We start from the raw sequence: 24140 nt of genomic DNA, 5'->3' as shown, positions 1-24140 counted from the left end.
GATCTTGTTCTAAGTTGTTCTGTTCTATTCAGTCGATTGTTGAAAAATTGCTTATTTATAAACGATAAAGGATAATAATTTTTTAATAAAACAGATGTTAAGAAATGTTTTTCCTCTAAGAACGAATTTTCGTTAGAACAAGTAATTTTGGCTCTATCATATAAGGATTTAATGATTTCCTTTTTAATATTGATATAGTGTGATTTGATTTGTAATTTAAATATTTGTTGGTGTGTGTAAACATCCAGGAAAGGTAGTGTGTTATTATATTCCTTTTCCATGGTAAATGTTTGTCCATGAGTCCAAATTGAGAAATATATCATCTACATATCTCCACCATACTGTGGGTTTTAAATTTTGTTTAGAAATAATATTTGTTTCAAAATATTTTATAAATATATCGCCTAATAATGGAGATAAACTAGAGCCCATTGCTAGACCAAAATTTTGTTTATATTCATTATAAACAAAATTCATTATTTAGTTGAAAATGGATATTATCAGTACATAATGTCAATAACTCCATTATAGCTGATATATTTATTCTTCTTCTAGTTGCCAATGTATCATCACTCTCTTAAAAACTTTAAGAAGGCCTCTGGCTGAGTACAAAATAAACAGCTGATCGAGTCCTAACATGCGACATAGAAAACGAAAGGGGAGGAAATAATGAATATATTAAGATAGAAAAAATCTTAGAGTACTGTTTTGTGCGTCTTAAAATGTTTTATTTTGCTTTTTTCATGTGGATTCATAATATCAAAATAAATCTGCATAGAAATCGTTTTAGTAGAACACCATATGTTCTAGAATCCCAATTCGGGCCACATTCTAGTAATATACAAGTATAGTAATAATTTAGGTTTTTGAAAATTCTCGCAGTTGTAAATACCATACACTAAAAGATTAGGTAATATCGGTGTTCCATAAATTGCAGATGTAACATCAGATTACAATATTACATATTACAAGATTACATATTTAAAATAGGTTAGGTTTAGATATAAAGTATACGTTTTTGTTAAATGGATAATTGATTAGATGAGGATAATAAAACTACTGCTTGATTTTAATAAATATTATTAATAAACAGAAATTACAGATCGTTAATACTTAAAATTTCAATAGTCAATGTTTTATAATCCATCAAAAGCTTCATTAAGGACGTCTTTCGGAAAGCAGCTCCTGGAGTATAGACCCCTCCACTAAAACAATAATTGCAGTTTAATTAAGACATTCAATTGTTAATTTTAAAACTTAAATTATAAAAAATCATTAACTGAATTGGTATATTAAACAGTGTGAAATTGTCTTGGATAATGTGAAACTAATGATATGATATGAATCAATGCCTCATAGAAAGAGGGTAACTTGGCAATATCTTGGAAGGCAGATATGGTTGTTCTGATCTTTGAATGAAAATCCTTTATAATATATACAGCACAAATGAAAAAATTTAAAAATAAAACATAAACTGTTGATTCCACACTGTAAATAGAAAAGGGCTCCTTAAAAAAGAACAAAGTTGTGGATCAGATACTTGAAGGACAGACAGTTAATACTAGCAATAGTTCATAAAGATAAAGGCACAAATGCTCAACATCCTAGATGGCAATAGCGTGAAAACAAGAAATGAAAATCGATTATGAGTAGCCCAAGATAGAAAAAAAAATAAAGGAAATTAAAAATATTTCTAATAATGTTCAATTTTAAGAAGCTTTTTGTTGTAGATATCAGTTTGACAGCGTTTACCTGGGTGGTAATTTTTCTCGCTCAGTTAAGATCATCACAGCTGAACCAACAATTCCAGCACAAGTAAGAGCATACCCAGGATTTTTCGCTTTAAGTTGTGCTACTATACTTTTGTTAGGAGGCGTACTATACTGAGCATCCTTATCCGGCAACTTCTCTTTCCATCCTTCACCATACCAAGTTATCTGGTACCAACAATTTTCTACGATTTTATCTTCGGGCAATTTGTCTTTGCTGAATAGACCGTATGTGAATGCTCGGGGATACTAAAAGAATAAAATATAGTTAATAAATTGGAAAAATAAAGAGGTGTGCTTGTTAGGTAAGAGGTACAAATTTTTTGGCAATTGAAGTGACTTAGCATAAACAATTACAGTTGATCTTTAATATTTACAAATTTAAAATGAGGCTGTGCATTGTTTCTTTGAACAGTATTTGTTTTTACGATTGGTAGGTTGCTAACCTTGCCAATCACCCTCCACATTTTATCCGGGCTTGGGACTGGCTGTGGTAACCGCATAGCTACTCAATCCACCTTGCAATCACCCCAGGCAGTATCTAGGCATCACATTATCTAACTACGGAAAGCTCGAAACTGAAGATCAAGTGAATAGAGCCAACAGAACCGCAGGCTACCTGAATGAAAAAATATGGAGAAATAAAAATATCGGGAAAGAAATAAAAGGCAGAATTTACAAAATAGTCATCAGACCAATAATGACATACGCGGCAGAAACACAGCCTGACACAGAGAGGACAAAAGGATGTTAGAAACAGCAAAGATGAAAAATTGATGACAAGACACTATGGGACAGAGCTAGAAGTACAGAAATACGACGTAGATCCAAAGTGAAGAACATCAAGAACTGGGTAAGAAATAAAAGAGAACTATCATATAAGCCGAATGACAAAAAAAAGAGTAGCATAGACGGCAAGAGACGGTTCCCCAATAGGAAGTCGATCAGTAGGAACACCACGAAAACGATGGAACGACAACTTACTGGAGGTACATTGAAAAACAGACAGAGTCATGACTACATAAAAAGAAGAAGGCGAAAAAGAAGAAGAAGAAGAAATTGAATATAATTAATAACGTCTACTCTACAGGATTGCTGTTTAATGTCCATATTCCGCATATGGAAATAATTCTCATTGTGACTTTAATTGACTAAAACATGATTGAAGATGACCTTTTTCTTCGACAATGGTTTAAACTTAACACTAAGAATTTACTATAATATGTAAACTTTTAATCTCACCAGTATTGAAAACTTCTACTCTCATTTAAAATTTTATGTAAAACAAATAATTCGTAGCAGATAATAATAGTGACTAAACTTTGTACAAAATAACAACAGGAAATTGTGGAAAAAATTGCAGGAATTGGACTCCGGATGGAATAATAGAAAATCTCTGCAAGAAATAATTTGTTCAAAGACGTGAGTTTCAAGACACCAAAAATTTACAGTTTGTAGTTACAGTGTTAACAGTGTTTACGATTACCACTTTACCATTGAGAGCTTAATGATAGAAAATAAAGCGATATGTTGCGACAAATAATACCACATTTAAAGTTGAAGCTACAGCGATAGGTAGTTGGTAAAAATCAGAGGAAGAAAAAATCTGGAACCCCGATATGATAATAAAAGAAACAGAAGCAATTATAACTTCTGTGACATATCTATTTAGATATGTAATAAGTGTTCGTGCTTATTGACATTTTTCTATTTTCTTGCACGTTTTAAAGTGCCTAGTTTTAATTGCTAACTATATGTGTTGTTAACTGATGATGGTCTGATAAGACCGAAGACATTCTGAAATTTATAAAAATATTTTTTGCTGACGCGTAAAATTCTGACTTAAATCCTTAAAGTATGTTCATTTCATTTTTATGTTGCATTGTTTTCGAAGTTTACCCGTTTACTACTAAATTTAATTGTGAGCTTTCTAAACCTAAATTTAAAGGTAAGCAAGTATAGGAGGGTCCATGATCTTTATTTTTAATAAAATACCCTGTATATTTTTATGTTTTTAAATACCTCAGATATCTCAGAATAATTTTATTCCATAAGGTAAAATCTTGATATTGTTATATGCTACTAGTCTGGCTACGAAAATTGTTCAAATATATCTGCTATACTTACATTAAGTAAAAGATATCTGCCACACCAAAACTGAGCAAACATCAACCATACCGAAAATCCGATAGAAATTCCTATTAAATGAAGTGTACTTTTAATATTTATAAGGGTTTCAACTTGAACCGGACGCTTATTCTCATGTTCGTATAGATAAGTTTGTGACTTTCTCATGACTTGCTTATCCACTGCAGGATAGACTAATGACCACCCGTCTACTACTTTGGCATGGTGAGGAAAATAGCTGAAAACGCAGAAAAAGCTATATTAGTTTGGTTGATTTATTTATTATGAAAACCTCTTTTTTCATCAGCTTTTTATATTACATTGAAATTTTGATCCGTTTATAGAAAGAGATGCAATCCAAAAAATAAACATACAAGAAATAAGTTTTGCAACAGCGCATACTGTAGTCACTACCACACATTTTTTTGATAGGTAGACCCATTTATTACCCATTCTTACTTGGGCAAATCGTGAGTTTAAACGAAAGGTGTAAGTCATTCTTCTCATAATAAAGTGTTATCATTTGCACCGGTCGGCTCCAACAAGCCTAGAGAAGTTTTATTTTCGATAAGCGATATCAAAATACAAGCATCGACGTCCATTTTGAACGAGTGCAGAATCCGAAATGATGTTTGCCAGGTAATCCGTGGGGATCACATCTTAGTAGGAAAACACTTCGGTGGTGCTGTCTCATAGGCATATTTATTTACACTATATCCAATCCGGGCGTTTAGACGGCTTTTCGCAATGGCAGAGCTTCTATCTAATATGAATAGTGTCATATAATTTGTACAATCACTTGCAAATCCGTCTGTTTAGACGGACCGAGAAAACAGACGGTTCGTCTAAGTGAGAACAAGCCCTTACTGTCGTGATATTATGACTATTGGAGAAGAGAGAAAGTTTAGTATTAATTGATAGTAGCGAACTATTATTTGATTTATAGAGAGTGTACTATGCATCTACTAGCTATGGATGCTATAAAAATAGTTATAACCTACGTTAAAAACTCTAGATATAGGGTAAGGAGGGGTAATAGCGCTCACTGTGTCGCGTGAAACACAAGGGAAGGGAACCTCTAACAGACAGCGATGCAAACATACAGTCAGCTCGTGTAATCCGTACGTGAAGTACATTTGCTTGTAGCTGATCTAATTTTTGGTTAGGTGTTTTTTGTCGATAAATAAATCGTCAAACGACCACCGCTAAAGCGGCTTGTACAGAAGAACATCTTTAATCTGCTTAAACTGCGACTAAAGGAATTTTGTCCAAAAAAAAACAATATAACATACCATCTATCACGCTAAGAATCGACAAAAAATGAAAACAACAAGAAATTGAAATTGCTGAACAAGTTAAGTTGCTGGGTTCTTTATATTATTAATACAAGCTTAAATAGAATGCCTGCTTTCAACAAATAAGAAATAACCCTTTTCTATGATAAACTTTGCGACTTAATGGAAAAACATAAGCTTATTCCAAACAAAATGTACAACGCTGACGACACTAATATCACCAGTGCGACAGTCCCCGGAAAAGTTTTCGCCGAAAAAAGACAAAAAAAAGTCAGATCTGTTACAAGCGGTGATCGGGGAAGCAACACAACAGTCGTGTGCACAACAAGTGCAGCCGGAAACTTCATACCGCCCATGTTTATTTTTGCCAGACAGAGAATCACGCCTTTATTAGAAAAAAATGGACCAGCCGGTGCATTATACACCACTTCTAAAAATGGCTGGAGAAATGAAGACTTATTTGTCACTTGGCTCAAACATTTCTTTCACAACAATACTTTCCATTCCACCACACAGTTCTCATAGAACACAGCAGCTGGATGTGTCGTTTTAGCCAAATTGAAGCCCATTGTATTTATAGATCAAGATTTTCTGGCAGCTTCGCTGATGGCTCAAAAAACAGAACAAATCGCTGAAAATCAAGATCCAAATGTCTAGAATTTTTAAGATGCGCAGTCTGGTGGTATAGGCATAGTTTCAAGACATACATCTCCTTTGGCAGATCCATCAAATAAGGATAAATGTTCTGAACCTGTTTTGGAAGTTGGTTGTAACCAAAAACTTGTGGATAAGCATAAAAGTTCAGTATTCTTTACTATTATAGCAATGACAATAACTATTGCATGATCTTCTAAATCAGGTGAAAGAAAGCGTAAACAACATGCCATCATATTGACTGCGACTTCTATGAAAATTATTTTAAAGGACAAAGAAAAGAACAAAATAGAGAAAACTTAGTAATACAAAAAAAAGATTCTAAATCGGTACAAAAAAAAGTTATTAAACAAAAATCTTATAAAAGAAAAATGTTTAAAGGAAGTTCATCAGACAGTAAAGATGAAAATAATCACCTTTGTGACAATGATAGCGATGATGCAAAGATGTGAATGGCGATTATAATAAATGCATTTTTTGCGAAGAGTTCGGAAAAAATTGTGATTGTGAGTTGTGTTATCGCTGTACCATCTGTGGATGTGGTCTTAAGCCATATGTTCAGAATGGGATTCACCGGATGGATACATATGTGATTTATGTATCCAAAATTATCAAAAAATATGTTTGTGCATCATTACCCTGTACCCTAAGCGGCATTATCCAAAGTCGGGAGTAATACCGCTCAAACATGATTTTTTTATAATGTGTTCCTACTACTAGTGGGTCAAAAATATACGCTGTTGTTGTTAAATTGTTGATCACTCGATAAATAAAAATTTTGTTACTTTTGAACGTCATTACAGTACACTTTTATCGTGTAATAAATTAGACTAAAAAATAAAAGACAATACATATATATAGTGTAAACGCAACAATTCTTTTATTTATAGCATATCTTAATTTAAATCTCTTAACACGTTCAAGTCCGACAACGCGACTGTCGCGTTCCGTGAATATAGCCTCAGAGGCCACCAACGCGAGTCGCGCGGTCTTTGACTATATGACAATATATGAACGTTATCTTAACGGATTTTTCACGAATTACAACAAATATCTGCTGGCCGCTTCGAAACACTGGCATATACTGGAGTTTGTGTTTGGTTTTCGAATTCTGATGTTAAACTTTATTCTGAGTATATGACAATGTATGAATGTTATCTAGGCGGATTTTTCAAAAATTATAACAAATATCTTCTGTCCCATTGATAAATTGGATAATAAAATAAAATGAAACCCTCAATTTCATTGCATACTTTTTAAATATTCAAACTAGACGCGCTCGAAAACGACAAAATTAGCTGTAGTAAAAGGTTGTAAAGTAATAAAATTAAAAGCATCGGTAAGCTTTGAAAGAATCACCAGATGTATTTAGATTATATTGCATTTGCAATAATTTGTTGTATTATCATAATCTAATCCCGTCGGTTTATTTTGCTATGCATTTAGTAATATTTTCTACGCCTTCGGTGTTAGATGTTTTTTGGTTTTACTGTTAGTCATTGCACGTGTTTTGCTAAATACTTCAATTTTAAATTATTTTTAAAATGAGTGATGAATATTGCCAACCTTCGACTTCTAAAGGAGGTAGGTGGGAAACTTCTCAGCCAATCTCAGATGATGAATTATTACACATATTAGAAGATTCACATGACGCTAGTGACGCAAGTGATGAAGATTTATATTGTGATCAAGATGATCGGACAGACGATCCTAATTTACAAGAAGAATCTGTAGATGATGATGGTGATGATGAGTCTCAAAATATTATTGAATGGTCTTCAGAGGTTCAACATCCTACAGTGCTACCATTTACAGCAATACCAGGATTAAAAATTAATGTGGGTTGCAGCAATCCTATTGATTACTTCAATTTATTGGCATGTGAATTATTTTATGACCTGATTATTCAAAATAGCAATTTATATGCCGTTGATATTCTTTCTCTAAGTAAATCTGAGAAAAGTAGAATTGCAGCTTGGAAGGATATAACTGTAGAAGAATTTAAAATTTTTCTTGGTTTGTTGTTTCACATGGGAACCATAAAAATTAATCGTATGAATGATTATTGGAAGAAAAATCATTTATTTAGTATTCCAGTGTTTGGACAATACATGAGCCGAAATCGTTTTATGTTAATTTTGCGTGCCTTACATTTTAACAATAATAATGACAATAACCAGTCCAGACTTGCCAAGATATCTCCATTATTAGATTTTTTTAATAACAAAAATGGAGAATCTTTATTATCCAGAAAGAAAATTAGCCCTGGATGAATCTATAATTTTATGTAGAGGAAGACTTAGTTTTCGTCAATTTTTCAAGGGCAAATGACACAAATATGGTGTCAAACTGTATACTTTGGTAGAATGTACCGGGATGATTTAACGCATATTAGTTTATAGTGGAGCTAGTGACCCTGTAGTTGCAGGACGTAATCATACGGAAAAAGTAGTGCTAAATTTGATGGATTCGAAACTAAATGTTGGTCACTCCTTATATATGGATAATTTTTATAATAGTGTTCCATTGTGTAAAAAACTACTTTCGGTTAAAACTTATCTTACAGGAACATTGAGAACAGGAAGAGCGGAAAATCCACACGAAGTTGTTTCTCAAAAATTAAAACAAAATGAACTGGTGAGTGCTTACAATAATAAAGGGATATGTGTGTGTAAATGGAAAGATCAGTGAGATATTTTAATGATCTCTTCCGAATTTGGTCATGAAATGGTTCCAACAATATCTAGGAAAGGAATCGATAAAGAAAAGCCCCGTTTAGTCGCTGAATATAACAAAAAGAAAGGTGGTATTGACTTAGGCGACCAGATGTTAAATTATTATAGTTGCGAACACAAAACTATGAGGTGGTACAAAAAAATAGGCATACATATTTTTCAAATTATGCTAATCAATGCATACTATTTCTATAATAATTCTAATACAAAAATGTCATTGTATGACTTTCGATTGTCGGTGATTGATAGTCTTTTGTTATTAAACCCAAAAATCCCTCAAGTCAAGAAAAATTTGACGTTTCATTTGCCATCCCATTGCCCTAAATCAGCTAATGGTATTACAAAACGACGACGGTGTAAATATTGCTGGCAAACTAAAAAAGAAAGAAAGGACTCATTGTTTCATTGTGCTGAGTGCCCTGAACATCCGGGATTGTGCTTAGAAAATTGTTTTAGACGTTTTCATGGAGAAATTCAAAATTAGATAATTAATTTGTTTTCTTGATATTGTTGCCATTTAATAATTACTTATGTTAGTTATCTAGGTTCATAATTATATCTTTTCTCAATCAGATTATTATTTTTTTTTAAGTTCAAGCGACACATTTTCTGCCCTGTGGCCACCAACGCGACTCACGCGGTGAGTTTTTTTTTGTGACCAAATTAATTTTTTTGTACCCATATTTATTAAAAATGACTTTTTAAAGTGTACCTTAAAAATTAATTAGTTTACACAAATACATCTCAGTGGCCCACTGTTTTACCTTAAAAAAAGAGACGGAGCTGAACGTGTAAGAGAGAATATCAATTATATAAAAATGCAATTAAAAGTCTTATACATAATAGGTGCAATAATAATATAACTATAAAGAAAAAAATATATCAATATAACTAGTCATGGACACAATTGTTAAATATAATTCTCCTCTATCGTTTCTCCTTCGTAAGGATGTAGTGGTGTCGTGTAATTCATTTGACTATTTCATCGTAATAGAAATCTTCCTCTGAATTTATTGCCCGCTACGTTGCCTTTAACTATCATTCGTCCCATGCCTTCTCTTCTTCGAGTTTTATGTCCCAAATATATAGCCATATTTATATTATATTGTTAAATATAGAAGTCAAAAATTATTAGACCAGTTCCAAAATCATAAGAATTGAAGTAATGCATAAAGCCTTAACGTATGCGAATACACTAACATAGTACATATCTATTAAATGTAAAAAAATATAAATAAAATATTTTACGTTCTACTTTCAAAAAATAACTTACTTTACTTTCAGCTCTGGTTGAAAGGGAGCAGGTTTTCTGCCAGGAAACATTCTTTCCTTTAACCTTCTGAATTGTGTACCATGCTTCATTCCATGTACAAGGCTGGCCCAAGTGCCATAACCTGCTCCCGGTCCTGAGCTTTTATCGTCCTGCCAGGCTTCCAAATATGCTACTAATGAATTAAGAACGCCGTCAAATTTTTCTTCGAGATAAGCCAAACCCAAATCGGTAGGAATGCAGTCCATTCCGCACGTTGTTACCACATAGACACCTAAAATGAATGTTATTTATTTTATAGTACTACAAGCAAAAAAATCACATCCAACAGTAGAAAGGAAAAGTGTCCTGATTTTTTAACGGTAGGCAGGAAAGAATTCATCCTGTTATTCATTTAGTTTGTTCTACATTTTGTCTGGATATATTTCGTCCATTGCCACATTATAGTGATATGACTAAATCTTCCATTCAGCGCTCTTCATGATCAGTTTTCTTCTAAATATTTTTCATAAGTTTCAGATTCTTAAATGAATCTGTGGACATGAATCTGTATTTTACTATTAGTATTTCGACTACTTTTTATTACATTTTATTACATAAGTATATTGAATTATATTGGTGCTTTTATTTTATGCAACGCGTTTATTGTCGCTGATGCTTAAATAAGAACTTATTTTGATAGCTTGCAGACGTGTGTGGATATATGAAGGCGTGTGTTGTTGACATGGAACATCTCGATGGTTAACTATTTATCGACGAAATTGAAAAACGACCATCTTTGTGGGATTCATCATCAAATGATAACAAAAACAATTATTTTAATTCTTCATGTAGTGTATATGCTCCTATGGATTCTTGCATTGGTGGTCACTGATATATTTAACAAAGTGTATCTGTAAACGATAAGTGCCAAAAACACGCTAAAAAAAGTTCCAGTTTGTTTCATTTGCAAAAACCGTGTTTTTTGTCGCCAGGAGACGAAAAAGGAGTGCATAAAAGTAGCCTAAGGATAGCTTTTAGGGTGTGGCTTGGGAATAAAGAAAATTATAGAAATAAATAAATTTCAGAATATGTGTGTTTAATTTTTTGGTCTTTTTGTGCTTTGGCGTTTTAATGTAATGAAAAACAGATAGTGAAATATACATTTACTTCCTTCCAACAAAAAAATAATATACATCTATTTGTATAAAAGGCTACAACGACAAGTCACACTGTTTGTCCTGAACGATAACTCCTAGCGCCACCTAGGAAAAAATCTTAACTACAAACTGACATTTAATCATATTTTGTTCTTGAAACGATACGATTGATTTATTACTAATTTATGCCACAAATTAATGATTCAAATATCCTTACTCGGAAATGTAACTACTTCATTAGTAAATAATTTGTTCGCAAAATCGCTAAAAATATAGGTAACTGTAATTGTAAGCTATAAGATTTATAATATTATAAGATTTAATTAGCAAACTATCTTTTGAACGTTTTGTGATGGGGCTATATAGAATGGTTCGTCGGATCGTGGCGTATGGTATATCATTGGAAAGAATAGGGGGTAGCAAATATGTTGAGATAGAAAAACACGCGATACGGCATTGCCAAAAGGGCATTATACTATATCTTCGTTGTTATTGGTCCGATTGCAGCGTGTGATGCGTTTAATGAAAGGGGAGGATATAAATATATATTAAGATACATAAAACAAACAAGGTAAATACCAAAAGGGGCTCTACACAGTATTTTCATTATAAATGAACGTATAGCGACATACGAGATATCAGAGGGCACTATGGATAAAAATAGATTAACTAAAAGACAAATTTTGATTTATTGGCTTAAAGAAGGCCTCTAGCTAAGCACAAAATAAACAACTGATCGAATTCTAACATACGACATGGCAAATGAAAGGGAGTATATAAAGAATATATGAAGATGGGGAAAGATATAAGAAACAAGGAGACTACCAAAAGGGCACTACCCAGCATCTTCCTTATTAATAAATGTATAGAGACATACGAGATATCATATGAAACTATGGATGATAATAGACACACTTAACCCTTTCAGACCTGACTTTTTCTAAAAAAAAGTGTGTGATTCAATATAAAAAAAAATATTTTTCTATCGAATCTTCTTAATGGAAGATAGGCTAAAATCATATTTTTGACATTTTTGTTTAAAGGTAAATTTGCTTTATTGACCTGAAGAAGGCTTGAACAACTAGCCGAATCCTAGCATATGACACATTAAATCAAACAACGTGAGACGTATAGTATATATAATGTATATACCGTGCTATCAAAAAATATATATTATAGTAAAAAACATGATGTTAGGTCAGAAGTGCTCTGGATCATACTTTATATTTACTGGGTTTACATGCAAGAAGTTTATTATTTTTAAAATTTAATGAGTGACTGTAGATGGCAATTGATTGAATCCCCCGTCGCATGTTACGGGCAAAATCACTAGTTTACGTATAAAAATTTATATATAAATGTATGTTATGGACAGAATTGAGTTTTTGGACAAACTATATTTTTTGACATAGGATAAGTTTTTATTGGTTATGTTATGGCTATATAGGTCTTTCATTGTTTTTAAATGAGTTCTTAATAGTGGTGATTATTCAGAACAGACGTTTTGAATTTACCGGCAAATATTTTAGTGTCTAGGCTCTATTATGTGCGGCTCTCTCCCTACTTACGTTCATAATAGGAGATTAAAATTTAGTAGAGTGTATCCTTAAATGTTTAAATTTTGAAAGACTTTATTTACAATGTGAATGAATTATTAACCCAACTTTGAGGCTGCGTAATTTACAAAAAAGTGTTGTAAAGTTTTTGTTTAAAAAAAATATAGTAAAAGTTATGTTCCTTTGTAAATTTTTGATACATTTACTATTGCTTGTATAAACTATAGAGACATCTAAAAATTATAGTTAATAGATGAGCATAAGAATAGATAAAGACTTTATAATCTTTTTCTTACCTTTTTCCTTAGCCGCTTCGTGGCAATCCGTAGAAAGCATATCTACAAATTCTGGTTCAGCCGTAACATCGACGTGATGAGTGCCAGCAGCTATACACGCTTCCACTACAGGTTTTCCTAGATATTTATATGGTCCACAACAGTTTATTAATACTCTAGTTTTCTTTACCATGTGTTTGATCGATTCTTGGTCTTTAACATCTGCCACTATTATCGGTATATTTGACAAATCGGCACCTGGAAAATTACAATAATATGGGTTTTGATTATAACGATAAATTTAAAAGATAAGATTCAAAAATTGTTCAAAAGTGTTTGGTTGTATCTTAGTATTACAAATGCTTTTGCAAACAATATTATATAATTATAAAGAAATATAAAAATTATTTCCAGAATATATTTTGAAACGAAGCTTCTATACTGGCGTTGTATTACTTTTTCTTTACAGTAAAATGCTAAGGCGAGCGTCACGGAACTAGCGACACAAGATGGCCTCGTCACGGGTAGCGTCATAGAATAGCGGTTCTTGGCATCGATTCTTGGCATTTTAGTCGTCATATATTTACTCTAACTGCATGAATAATAACTAACAAAGTATAGACATTAAATACGAAGCAAACAATTTGAAGAATATCTGTCACTAAAGATTTAATTCGTAGCGATTGTCAAAATTGAATGAAAGTCACAAATGCCATCAAATTAATAACAATATTGAATCATCTGTTTAAATGTTTATAAAAATTTTTTTATCATCTCATTTATATCTCATTTTAAAATAATTTTCTATAAATATAATTATTATTAGGTATTATCTTATTTACTTAAATTTATATAATAATTGAATTAACCATCAAATGATATTTATTTATATTTTAATATTAATTTAATATTGCGTGAATTTGACAGGTTTGTCAGAAGTAAACAACGTATGATTTGTTAATACGTAAGCACGTGGCGTTAGGAGCAAACATAATAATTTGTTGAATTATTTTGTTTTTATATAATTTGTTTAAAATATAAATAATAAATAAATAATAAAATTACATTATTTCAATTTTTAAAACAATATTTAAATTTTAAAAATACAGAAAACATGAAGCTTCGCGCTAATCTACTGTACCGCCCACTGTACCATCTTTTAAAGCAAAGCGTCTATAGTCGCGTTGTATTACTTTTTCTCTATAGTAAAATGCTGAGGAGAGCGTCACGGGACTAGCGCCACGAGAAGGCGTCACGGATAATGTTACGAAATGAAGGTTCTTCACATCGATTTAACTACTCTCGATCAATTCGTTTCTAGTGATCATATATTTATTCTAAGCAGGTTTAAATTAAAAACTGCATGAAAATAACTAACAAAATGCAGGGATTAAATGAGAAATTAAAAAATTAAAAGAATATCTATCAACAAAAGATTCGACTCGTAACGAATATCAAAATTGAAGTCATAGATGTCATCTAATTAATAACAAAATTAAACCGTCTGTTTACATTTTCATGACATTTCTCATTTTAAAATAATTTCATATAAATAGAATTATTATTTTTAAACATCTTATTTAGTTTATATAATAATTATCATCATCAAATGATAATTATTTATATTTTAATATTAATTTAATCTCGTCTGAATTTGACAGGTCTATCAGATGTAAACCAGAGAACTAACGAACACAGTGTTCGTTAGTTCTCTGATGTAAACGCCGTATGCTCTTTCAATATGTTAACAGATGGCGTTAGTAGTATTTTATTATAATATAATTTATTCAAAATATAAATAATAAATATATAATACAATTATTTATTGTTTAAAAATATTATTTAAATTTTAAAAATATAGTATGAAACACCGCGCTAGTCTTCTGTAACGTCTACTGTATCATCTCTTTTTGTGCCTACTGTGGACCTACCTGTGTGCCTACCAGGAATAAAGGCGAACTCCTCGTCAAAAAAAAAAATCTTGCATAACACAGATTTCGTTAAGTAGGTACTCTTTTATTTATTATCTTCATGTTCAAAAAATATCAGTCAATCAATGTTTGTAATTTAAGAAAAAGTTCATAGCTTTTTATACAGGCAAATCTAAAAACATGTAACAAAAAGTTTAAAAAGTTCGGTATGTTTATGAACCCTGAAAAAACTATGATAGTATTAATAGTATCCACAGAACATAAATAAGAAGAAATTGTAATAGAGAAATGTAAAAAGCCAAATTGAAGATTTTAAGTATTTAGAATCTAAATTAAAACCACATAGAGGAATAGATACTGATAGCAATAAAAAAAAGTCTTCAAGGAAAAAGAGGTTAGTTTAGAAGTTTTAAAAGTCAAAATGAAAGTATTTAGAGCCGTTTATATACCAGTTTTACTCTAGACGAAAGAAATTTGAGTCTTAAGCAAACGGAATCTAAATAAACCTACACGCGTACGAGATGCGGTGTCTTCACGTGGCAATTGGAATGTCGAGATTAGAACGGATTAAAGATGCAATATTACACGAATGTGAAATAGGCATTGGCTAGAGTTAAATCTAAACAGTTAATATTGTTCAGACATATGGTACAAATGAAATGCAGCAGAACGGTGAAAAAAATCTGGAAGATGGATATTGACAAAAAACGTAAGGGGACAGGCCGAGCAGAATATGAAACAGCAAAGTTGGAAAAGTAGTCAACAGAAGAAGTATAGATTGAAGGCAGGCTGCAAGGACAGCGTCCTACGGAGAATTTCTGTTTCCCCAACTCTATGTTCAGAGATTATGTATACGCAGGTAAAGGTATAAGGTCCAAGAACAATATTTTATTTACAAGAGACTTCTTACTACAATATAAAAAGTGAGGCTATACAAACAAAAGCTAAATACTTACGGAATCGAATTATTAACGATCAAAGAAATAATATAAAGTTTGATAAAAAAGAGAAAAGAGGTTCGAAAAAATAAGCAGTGTAATTTTATTTATCTTTCTGAAATCATCTATAATTTGCTAAAATTTATGTGGTATGTGGTATATTTCCCTTTAAACGTGTAAAATTTATGGTACATTCTGATAAAACTAACACTTACCAATTTTCTGTCCCGTTGTTTCTAACCCTTTTCTTAACTTCTCCTCCGAGCGTCCACTAACTCCCCAAGTCAAGTTCCGTCCATTTTCCTTAGATATAGTATAAAGATACGGAATACACTTATTTCCCGTAAATCCACTTGCACCGAACAATAAAAGATCCAATCGTTGGTCACTCATCATGATAACTAAACAAAATTATATCAAGTTAAAATTATGTATTGAGGATTTCGGAAGATGCAGACAACGTCATTTCATTTTAGTATGCTGTTTGAGTATCAACTGGTTATAGACGTCGGTAACGGCGAGCGAGGCAATTATTTGCATTTAAATGAGATACCAGGTGATCAAGAAATTATTTTAAGTTTAAAATATAAACTTTTTCAATCAAATGTTAAGAGATCATCTAAGTGTTCTACTAAACAGTCGCAATCAGAACTTTAACACTTTCCTTACATTCCGTGACCTGTCCGGTGTAACCTTAGATTTTTTCTCTACATAACTCTAGAGCAGCGGTTCTTAACTGTGGTACATGTACCACTGGTGGTACATATCATTATTTGCGGTGGTATGCCAAACGCAAAAACACAACCAATATCAGCACCTCATAAAATGACACAAAATAAAATAAAAACAGTATTTTCCTTTTTTTTGTTTATAAATATTTAATTGTAAATCAAAAAGAAAGTACAAAGGCTTAAAACATTTCCAATATTAATACAGCATGCAAAACTGAATTAATCCAGTTCAAGCATTTAGCGGTTACTTATTTTAGGGAACACATATCACAAAACCATTTAACATTGCTTTTATTGCTCTCTAAAAACTCCAGTTGGGAAGTATTGTAATCGTTGCAGGTATAGTGAAGACTCTTGTTGCAATTACCATTGCATTTAAGAGATTTTTAATTAATTATTTAATTCTTTCATCGCACTTTACACATTTAAAGAAGTAGTTCAAATATTACTAGCTAAACAAAATCATGAGAGACAAGTTTACTAACGAAATTTCTTTTTCTTCTTCCTCTTTATAAACAATAATTCTGGTTGTTCATTGGCGGATTAATACCTCTATGGAAAATTGTCACTCCATGTTTTGCGCGGCCGTCCGATACTTCTTCTGCCGACTGGTGGTTTATCTCTTACTATTTTGACCACAAGGGTCTCCCCCATTATGCTTATGTGGTTATTCCATTTTTTTTTCTATTTAGTTATCGTTTATACACTGTACGATACATTTTCTTCTAATGTCTTCACTTCTCTTTCCATCTCTCAGCGTATTTCCTGTAATTCTATTTCCAGTAGCTTTTATGTTGTCAATATTGAGGCATATGTCATTATTGGTCTTACACTGGCTTTATAAATTCTTGACCTCATCTCAGTGTTAATGTGTTTCACCATATACTGTTATTAAGGCACCCTGTCAGTATATTTGCGTTTTGTACTTGATCTCTCACTTCTTTGTCCAGGTCTCCATAGCTGGACAGTGTAATTCCAAGGTATTTTATTTTCATTACTGACGCAATATTGCCATATTGGGCTATCAATATTGCGTCCTCTGCGTAACAGATTATTTTTACTTCTTTATTTCCCATTCTGTATCTTCTTCCTTTGGTGACACTTTTGCTGATTTCATCCATGATTAAATTGAAAGATTATGGGGCTCAATGAGTCTATCTGTCATATTCCGCTGCCTATTTTTATAGGTTTTGTAAGTTGTGTATATATTCTGAATTCCATTTTGTTGTTTTGGTAGATGTTTTCAATAGTTTTTATAATATTTAGGGTACCTTCTCTATTATACAGAAGATGGATTACATCTTTGAGTCTTAGGGCCGATTGTTCGAACGCTAATCAAAACTTGATTGTAATCAAATATTTAATTAAAATCAAATACGTCACATTTTGAGGTTATGCTGATTGATTTATTTTATTAAATTTTATTATTTTGCGTTTTAATTTGAAATAAACCATAACTAAACTCTTTCTGATGTTAATTTCATGTTTTTATTTACAAATCAATAATAATAATAATAATAATAGTAATAATAGTACTATAGTGATTTCTCAGTAATTTGCTTTATGACCAATATTGCATTTGTAGACGATCTTCCAGGACGAAAACCTTGTTGTTCATCTGCTAAACTTATCCTCTGATTCATTAGTTCTTGTAAAATTTTAATTGTAAGTTTTAGCGTAGCATTTAACAAGTTTATACCTCTGTAGTTTTCTGGCTGTGTTTTTTTTCTTCTTTCTTGAATAGTAGAATTAGTTCGCTCGTTCTCCATTCTTCCGAATTTTATTGTGTTTTGTAATTTTGTTAAGTAATGTTAAATTTGGTCATTGCTGCTCCATAATATTTCAATAATTATTTTGATATTCCGTCTTTACCTGCTGCTTTTCTGCTCTTCAGTTATTTTACGTATTAAGTTCTTCATTTGTGGTAATTTCTGGTGTTTTATAGAGCTTTTTTGGGTAGTCAATACATGTATCTTTTCTATGTGTTTTGTTTCTATTATTTTCTTTACCTTCGTTCTTTAGACCATAAAAATTTCTTCTTTTTGATTTTTATATTAATGGTCCTTTAAACTTCTCCGCATAATTGTGTATTGTTTTTCTTCTGCTATTCTCCAGTTCCAAAATGTCTTCCATCATCCATTGTTTCCGTTTCTTACTTTCTTAATTATTTGTTTACTCTTTTTATATCTGAAGTGGCCATGGCCAACACGACGAACTAATTTGTAATATAGTCGAAGAAACAGATACCTAATTAAATAAAAAGGAGCGGATATATATACCTAATCAGAATTAAAGACGTTAAAAGCATTAGAAAATTTATGGAAGTAAGGCTAAAAGATGCAATAACCGTGTCCTAATGCTTGGAATGAAAAAAATTGTGAATGTTTGAAAATTATGATCTACAAAAAAAATTTATTTAGATTGTAAATAAATTTATTAGTAATTTGATATAAATATTATAAAGTGACATGATTATAAAATGACAAAATGGTAAATCATCGAATATTTTTAAACTTCTTAATAAAATGCAATGTTAAAAATGCACCAAAACTGATGCAAGACGTGCATACATGTACCTACGAGACGACGAGAATATACAGGTACCTGCCCCAAGTATGTCATATAACAAGGTCAACTCTCACTACCGATAAAATTTAAAGAATTCATAATTATCTTTTTGTAAGCTATTGACCCCGTTTTGATATCAATAAATATTTGGAACAAGTATTGTGATTATATTTGGAATTAGGATAATAAATAACAGATAAAACAGAAGACATAAATTGAAGACTGTTATCGATAGCTTTTAGATTAGCTGATATATTGAAGAATAAAAAATAGCTCTTTATTAGCGATCTAGGATTTTTATTTAATGCATCCTCCCGTTGTAAAAATGCAGAGATGGACACAATATACAGCATAGCTTTTTAAAGATAAAGAGAGAACAGAAGCACCAAAAGAATTTAAAGATGATACTGGGGCTGACATTATACGAGAAGAAATCGAATATGCAATGAAACAAGCTAAAAGTGGTAAATCTCCTGGGCCTGATAAAGTTTCCACCGAATTACTCAAAATTGTGAATATTGAAACTATTAACCTTCTTTTGGATATGTTCAATACCATATATAGGGTATATTACCTAAAAAATGGCACCAATCGACATTTTATACTTCTTTCCAAAAAAGCAAATGCAAAGGAGTGCAATGAACATCGCACCATAGCCTTAATGAGTCATGTTTTGAAATTATTTTTAAAACTAATTCACAATACATAATGACAGTATTAGATTTTTGTTTTGATACAGGGCAGCGCTAACCGCTAAAGTATTTCGACCTCTTTAGGTCTCGTCAGAACGGTATAGCCACTGCTCTGAACCATAACAAAATCTCTCCTGTCCTAGACAATAGTTATCAAAATAACTATATACGGACGTAACTACGCCACCTAAAAACAAAAAGAGAAATCAAACGATTTCTACCTAGCGAAACCGAATTCAAATTTTTACCACTGTGTTTCCTAAAACTTGCGAAACAAACAACTGGATAAATTACTCGGCAAGGGAATCTAAAATTGCATTCCACATGCCGTTCATCCTGGTCAAAATTCGTAGTGAATTCAGTTTCTGGTACTCCAAACGAAGTAAGTAATTCAAAATAGAATACATACATTAGAAATTAGACGAAGACATAAGTTATATACAAATTGGATTTTATTAAAGGTCTGGGAACACGGGATACACTGTTTGCAGTAAGTGTTTTTTCACAGAGATACCTAGATATGAATCAGGAAGCATATGCCTGTTTCATTGATTTGAGATCAATTGATCTCAATTTGAGAAAGAAATTGCGTTAAATAAAAACATAGACAGTAGAGATATTAAAATTATATGTATCCTCTATTGGAATCAAACAGCGAAAGTGAAAGTTGAAAATGAACTTGCTGAGATTATCCAGATTTGCCGTGGGATGCGCCAAGGGTGTATTTTATCACCATTGTTGTTTTATTTATACAGCGAAGTCATCTCAGAATTAGCGTTGGCAGAAGTCAATGAGGACTTAATAATAAACGGTGAGCCAGTTAATAACATATTCCTGATGATACTGTCCTTTTGGTGGGAACACTAGAAGAACTGCAACACCTTGCTCGAACGATTATGAACTATAAATTAATTTTGAGGAAAACCATGTTCATGGTATTTACAAAAGCACAAAATAACAAAGTTAAGCTAGTACTACATAATACAGAAATTGAGCAAATATTTTCGTAGAAATACTTTGGAGCATGGATCACAGAAGATACTGAAGAGACAAAAAAAATAAGGTGCCGCATTGAAATTGCACGGTCAACTTTTAACAGAATAAGAAAACTTTTCTGTAATTTAAATATCAATATAACGCTCTGGACAAGAATCATTCGATGTTATATTTTCTCCGTCCTTTTGTATGGGGTTGAGGTCTAGAAAACAACACAAACCGACATTAAACACCTGGAAACGTTCGAAACATCATGAGAGGTGAAAAATATTAACTATTAAGAAATATAATGCAGTTCAATTAAATTATTCAGGTGCGTAACCAACAAAATTATAACTGACAGAATGATCTCCAATCTTCGATAGGGGCGGAACGTGAAGAAGAAAATCTTCCCGTCATTAACGTACGAGTACTTTATGTTGCTCGCATCATAACGAAAAAATAGCATAAAGACTTCAAGAGACGTAAAGTGTAAAAGGTAAAGGAAAAAACGACTGAACAACAAACAAATTAAAATAAAAGAAATATTGCAAGTCGAAAGAATAACAAATGACAGTACAAAAATTATTAAATAAAGACCATGTCTAGGAAAAAGAAGTCGAGGAAGACTACAAGCAAGGTGGTTTGATGATCCAAAAAAAATACTGCTGGGCTAAATTGGATGAAGAAAACCCAGGATAGAATCAAGTGAAGTATAATAAAGGACGTTTATGTCTAACTCTGGTTCCACGGCGACTAAGAGAGTGCGAGGAAATATTTTTCTCCCTAATATCTTTAGGATAGTTATTTGAATAATAAAACTTAAATGCACAATCAAAACAGAAAGTTCTTACCTTTAAGTATATGGATAATCCCAACAATTATTAATATTAATCTTATATATTTTATGTGAATGAATACATTACCTACCCAAAATAAATAAACAACATTAACTATATTATTTATTTCTACACTTTTTAAACTGTTTAACTGAAATTGACATAACGTGTTTTTATCTTGACGCTCTTGACCGTTGTATCGACGATAACATTGAACAAGTCTTTGAATAACAGGCTATTACTTAATGCTTTAATTAACTTTCGTCTCCTGTTAAGGCGACCAACTTACTATTGACACTGGACACTGGTGAAATTGTTTTGCTGTTATATACGGTGTAATTGTTTTGTTTATTTTTCATTTTATTATACATAAATTTATATTATATACACACGATCTTACACCAGTAGCAAAAGACAGAAAGTTGACTATTAGATCATATATATAAAGAAAACAAAAATTAATTAAAAAAAACGAAGAACATTTTATTATATATATGTTACGGTTAAACTTCGAAAATAGTTCATCTCGACATTAACCGGTTAATCCTGACTTTAACCGAAATGTAATGTTAATGTCGTACGAAATTCAGATATATTTAACATCAACACTAACCATATCAACATTAATATAATAACACCAACTATATCAACATTAACCGAGGACTGAGTAAAGTGCCCTAATATCGGACACTTTTTTTTTAACCCTACTATTAGTTTTAATACGTCAATTAATTTATGAATATTTTAGAGCAAAACAAGTAATAGACTATGGAGAATCATTTATTGAATGAAAATAAATCATTTCTACGAAGTAAAAAATAAAATTTAAATTTTTATAAAAAACGATAAATTTAGACTGACAAAAAAAATGTTCCTAATACCGGATATTAGGATCTTCTTCTTCTTCTTCTTACGATGCCTATCCGTTCCGGATGTTGGCGATCAACATGGCTATCCTAACTTTGCTTGCTGCTATTCTGAATAGTCCGGTTGTCGATGTATTAAACCACTTTCTCAGGTTTTGAAGCCAAGATATTCTTCTTCTCCCTGGTCCTCTCTTTCCAAATACCTTGCCCTGAAGAATGAGTTGCAAAAAGCCGTATCTCTGTTCATTCCTCATAACATGGCCAAGATATTCTAATTTGCGCTCTTTGATGGTGTTAATAATCTCGCATTCCTTGCCTATTCTACGTAGGACCTCAACATTAGTCACACGATCCACCCATGAAATTCTTAAAATACGTCTGTAACACCACATCTCGAATGCCTCGAGTTTTCTTAAAGAAGCTTCGGAAAGTGTCCAGGCCTCTACTCCGTATAATAACGTAGAAAATACATAGCATCTAATGATAGAGATTTTGGTAGCAAGTGGTAAATCGTGACTTCTGAAAAGAGACTTCATCATTATGAACGCCGATCTCGCTTTTCCTATGCGTTGTTTTATTTCACTGGAGTGATCCCATTGGCTGTTAATGTTGGTACCAAGGTATGTGTAGCTGTCCACTCTGTCAATTGGATGTTGGTTAACCAAAAGCTGTGTATTTAATATTTCACGCTTACTGACTACCATGTACTGTGTTTTCTTCGTATTAAGATCAAGTCCGTGTTCTCTACTTATATCTGATATACGCGACATTATTCTTTGCAAACCGTCCAGACTATCTGCAAAAACTACTGCGTCGTCGGCATATCTAATGTTGTTTAGAAGTATTCCGTTGACTAATACGCCTTCTTGTAGTTCGCCTAGCGCTTACTCGAAGATATATTCAGAGTATATATTAAATAACACCGGAGACAGAATGCATCCTTGCCTCACTCCTCTATCTATGGAGACTGCCTCTGTCAATTGGTCATCCACTTTAATATTGGCTGTTTGGTTGTAATATAAATTATAGATGATTCTTAAGTCCCTATCATCTAACCCCACTTCTTTCAAGATGTTTATAAGTTTATCATGCTTTACTCTATCAAATGCCTTTTTGTAGTCGATAAAACAAGTATACACATCACAGTTAACATCCCTGCATCGTTACATAAGCACTTGGACAGCGAATAGAGCCTCTCGGGTGCCTAAGGAATCGCGGAATCCAAACTGCGTCCATGATACTTGTTCTTCGCATTTTTTTATATATTCTGCCGTGTATCACTTTCAAGAACGTTTAAATGTCTTCGCATGTCTTGGCATTTACTTTTTTTGGTATGGCCACGAAGGTCGACTTTAACCAGCTTTGGGGTATTTTTCCAGTTAGGTATATGTAGGATATTAGGATAGCGGGATAAAATTAGCCATCGAGGCAGAAATCACAAATATATGTGTCTTATTTGTCTACATTGGTGCAGTCGGTGAGAGCCCACTTAAAACTCTTTGAGCACTGAATCCACTGTTCGCCCGAGATATCTTCAGAGAAGAGTCCAGTACAAAACATACATTCTGCTTCCTCTTCCTCAATGTCATACTCCATGTGAGAATCATCATCTAAAATGAATTCTTCATCTTCTTCAGATGAACTAAAAGCTTTCTGTTTCTTAGCACTTTTCTTTTAACCTTGGTTGTCATTGTCTTCTTAGCAATAGATTTTCCTTTATTTTAATTTGTTTTCTTAAAAGACTCACATTTGTCTATTTTTAATTTCGGAATTCCGTTTG

General features: G+C 32.1%; 1 protein-coding gene across 2 annotated transcripts; it reads right to left on the bottom strand.

The window, feature by feature from the left end:
* Positions 1–1063: 1063 nt before the first annotated feature.
* Positions 1064–21761, bottom strand: LOC140438519 (saccharopine dehydrogenase-like oxidoreductase). Of its 2 annotated transcripts, none has more exons than XM_072528183.1 (7): positions 21510–21761; positions 15905–16090; positions 12842–13078; positions 9854–10124; positions 3897–4134; positions 1753–2018; positions 1064–1205 (listed from the first exon to the last, which is right to left on the bottom strand). In XM_072528183.1, exons 2-7 carry the CDS (start codon positions 16083–16085, stop codon positions 1097–1099), a joined length of 1302 nt encoding a protein of 433 aa, XP_072384284.1. In that variant the 5' UTR covers positions 16086–16090; positions 21510–21761; the 3' UTR covers positions 1064–1096. The 2 variants fall into 2 exon arrangements, with proteins under 2 accessions (XP_072384284.1, XP_072384291.1); XM_072528190.1 differs by having other exon boundaries at positions 21586–21761.
* Between the last annotated feature and the right edge of the window lie 2379 nt (positions 21762–24140).

This window comes from Diabrotica undecimpunctata, chromosome 1, assembly GCF_040954645.1.
Source record: "Diabrotica undecimpunctata isolate CICGRU chromosome 1, icDiaUnde3, whole genome shotgun sequence".
Lineage (NCBI taxonomy): Eukaryota > Metazoa > Arthropoda > Insecta > Coleoptera > Chrysomelidae > Diabrotica > Diabrotica undecimpunctata.
This window is presented reverse-complemented; position numbering and strand designations above follow the sequence as displayed.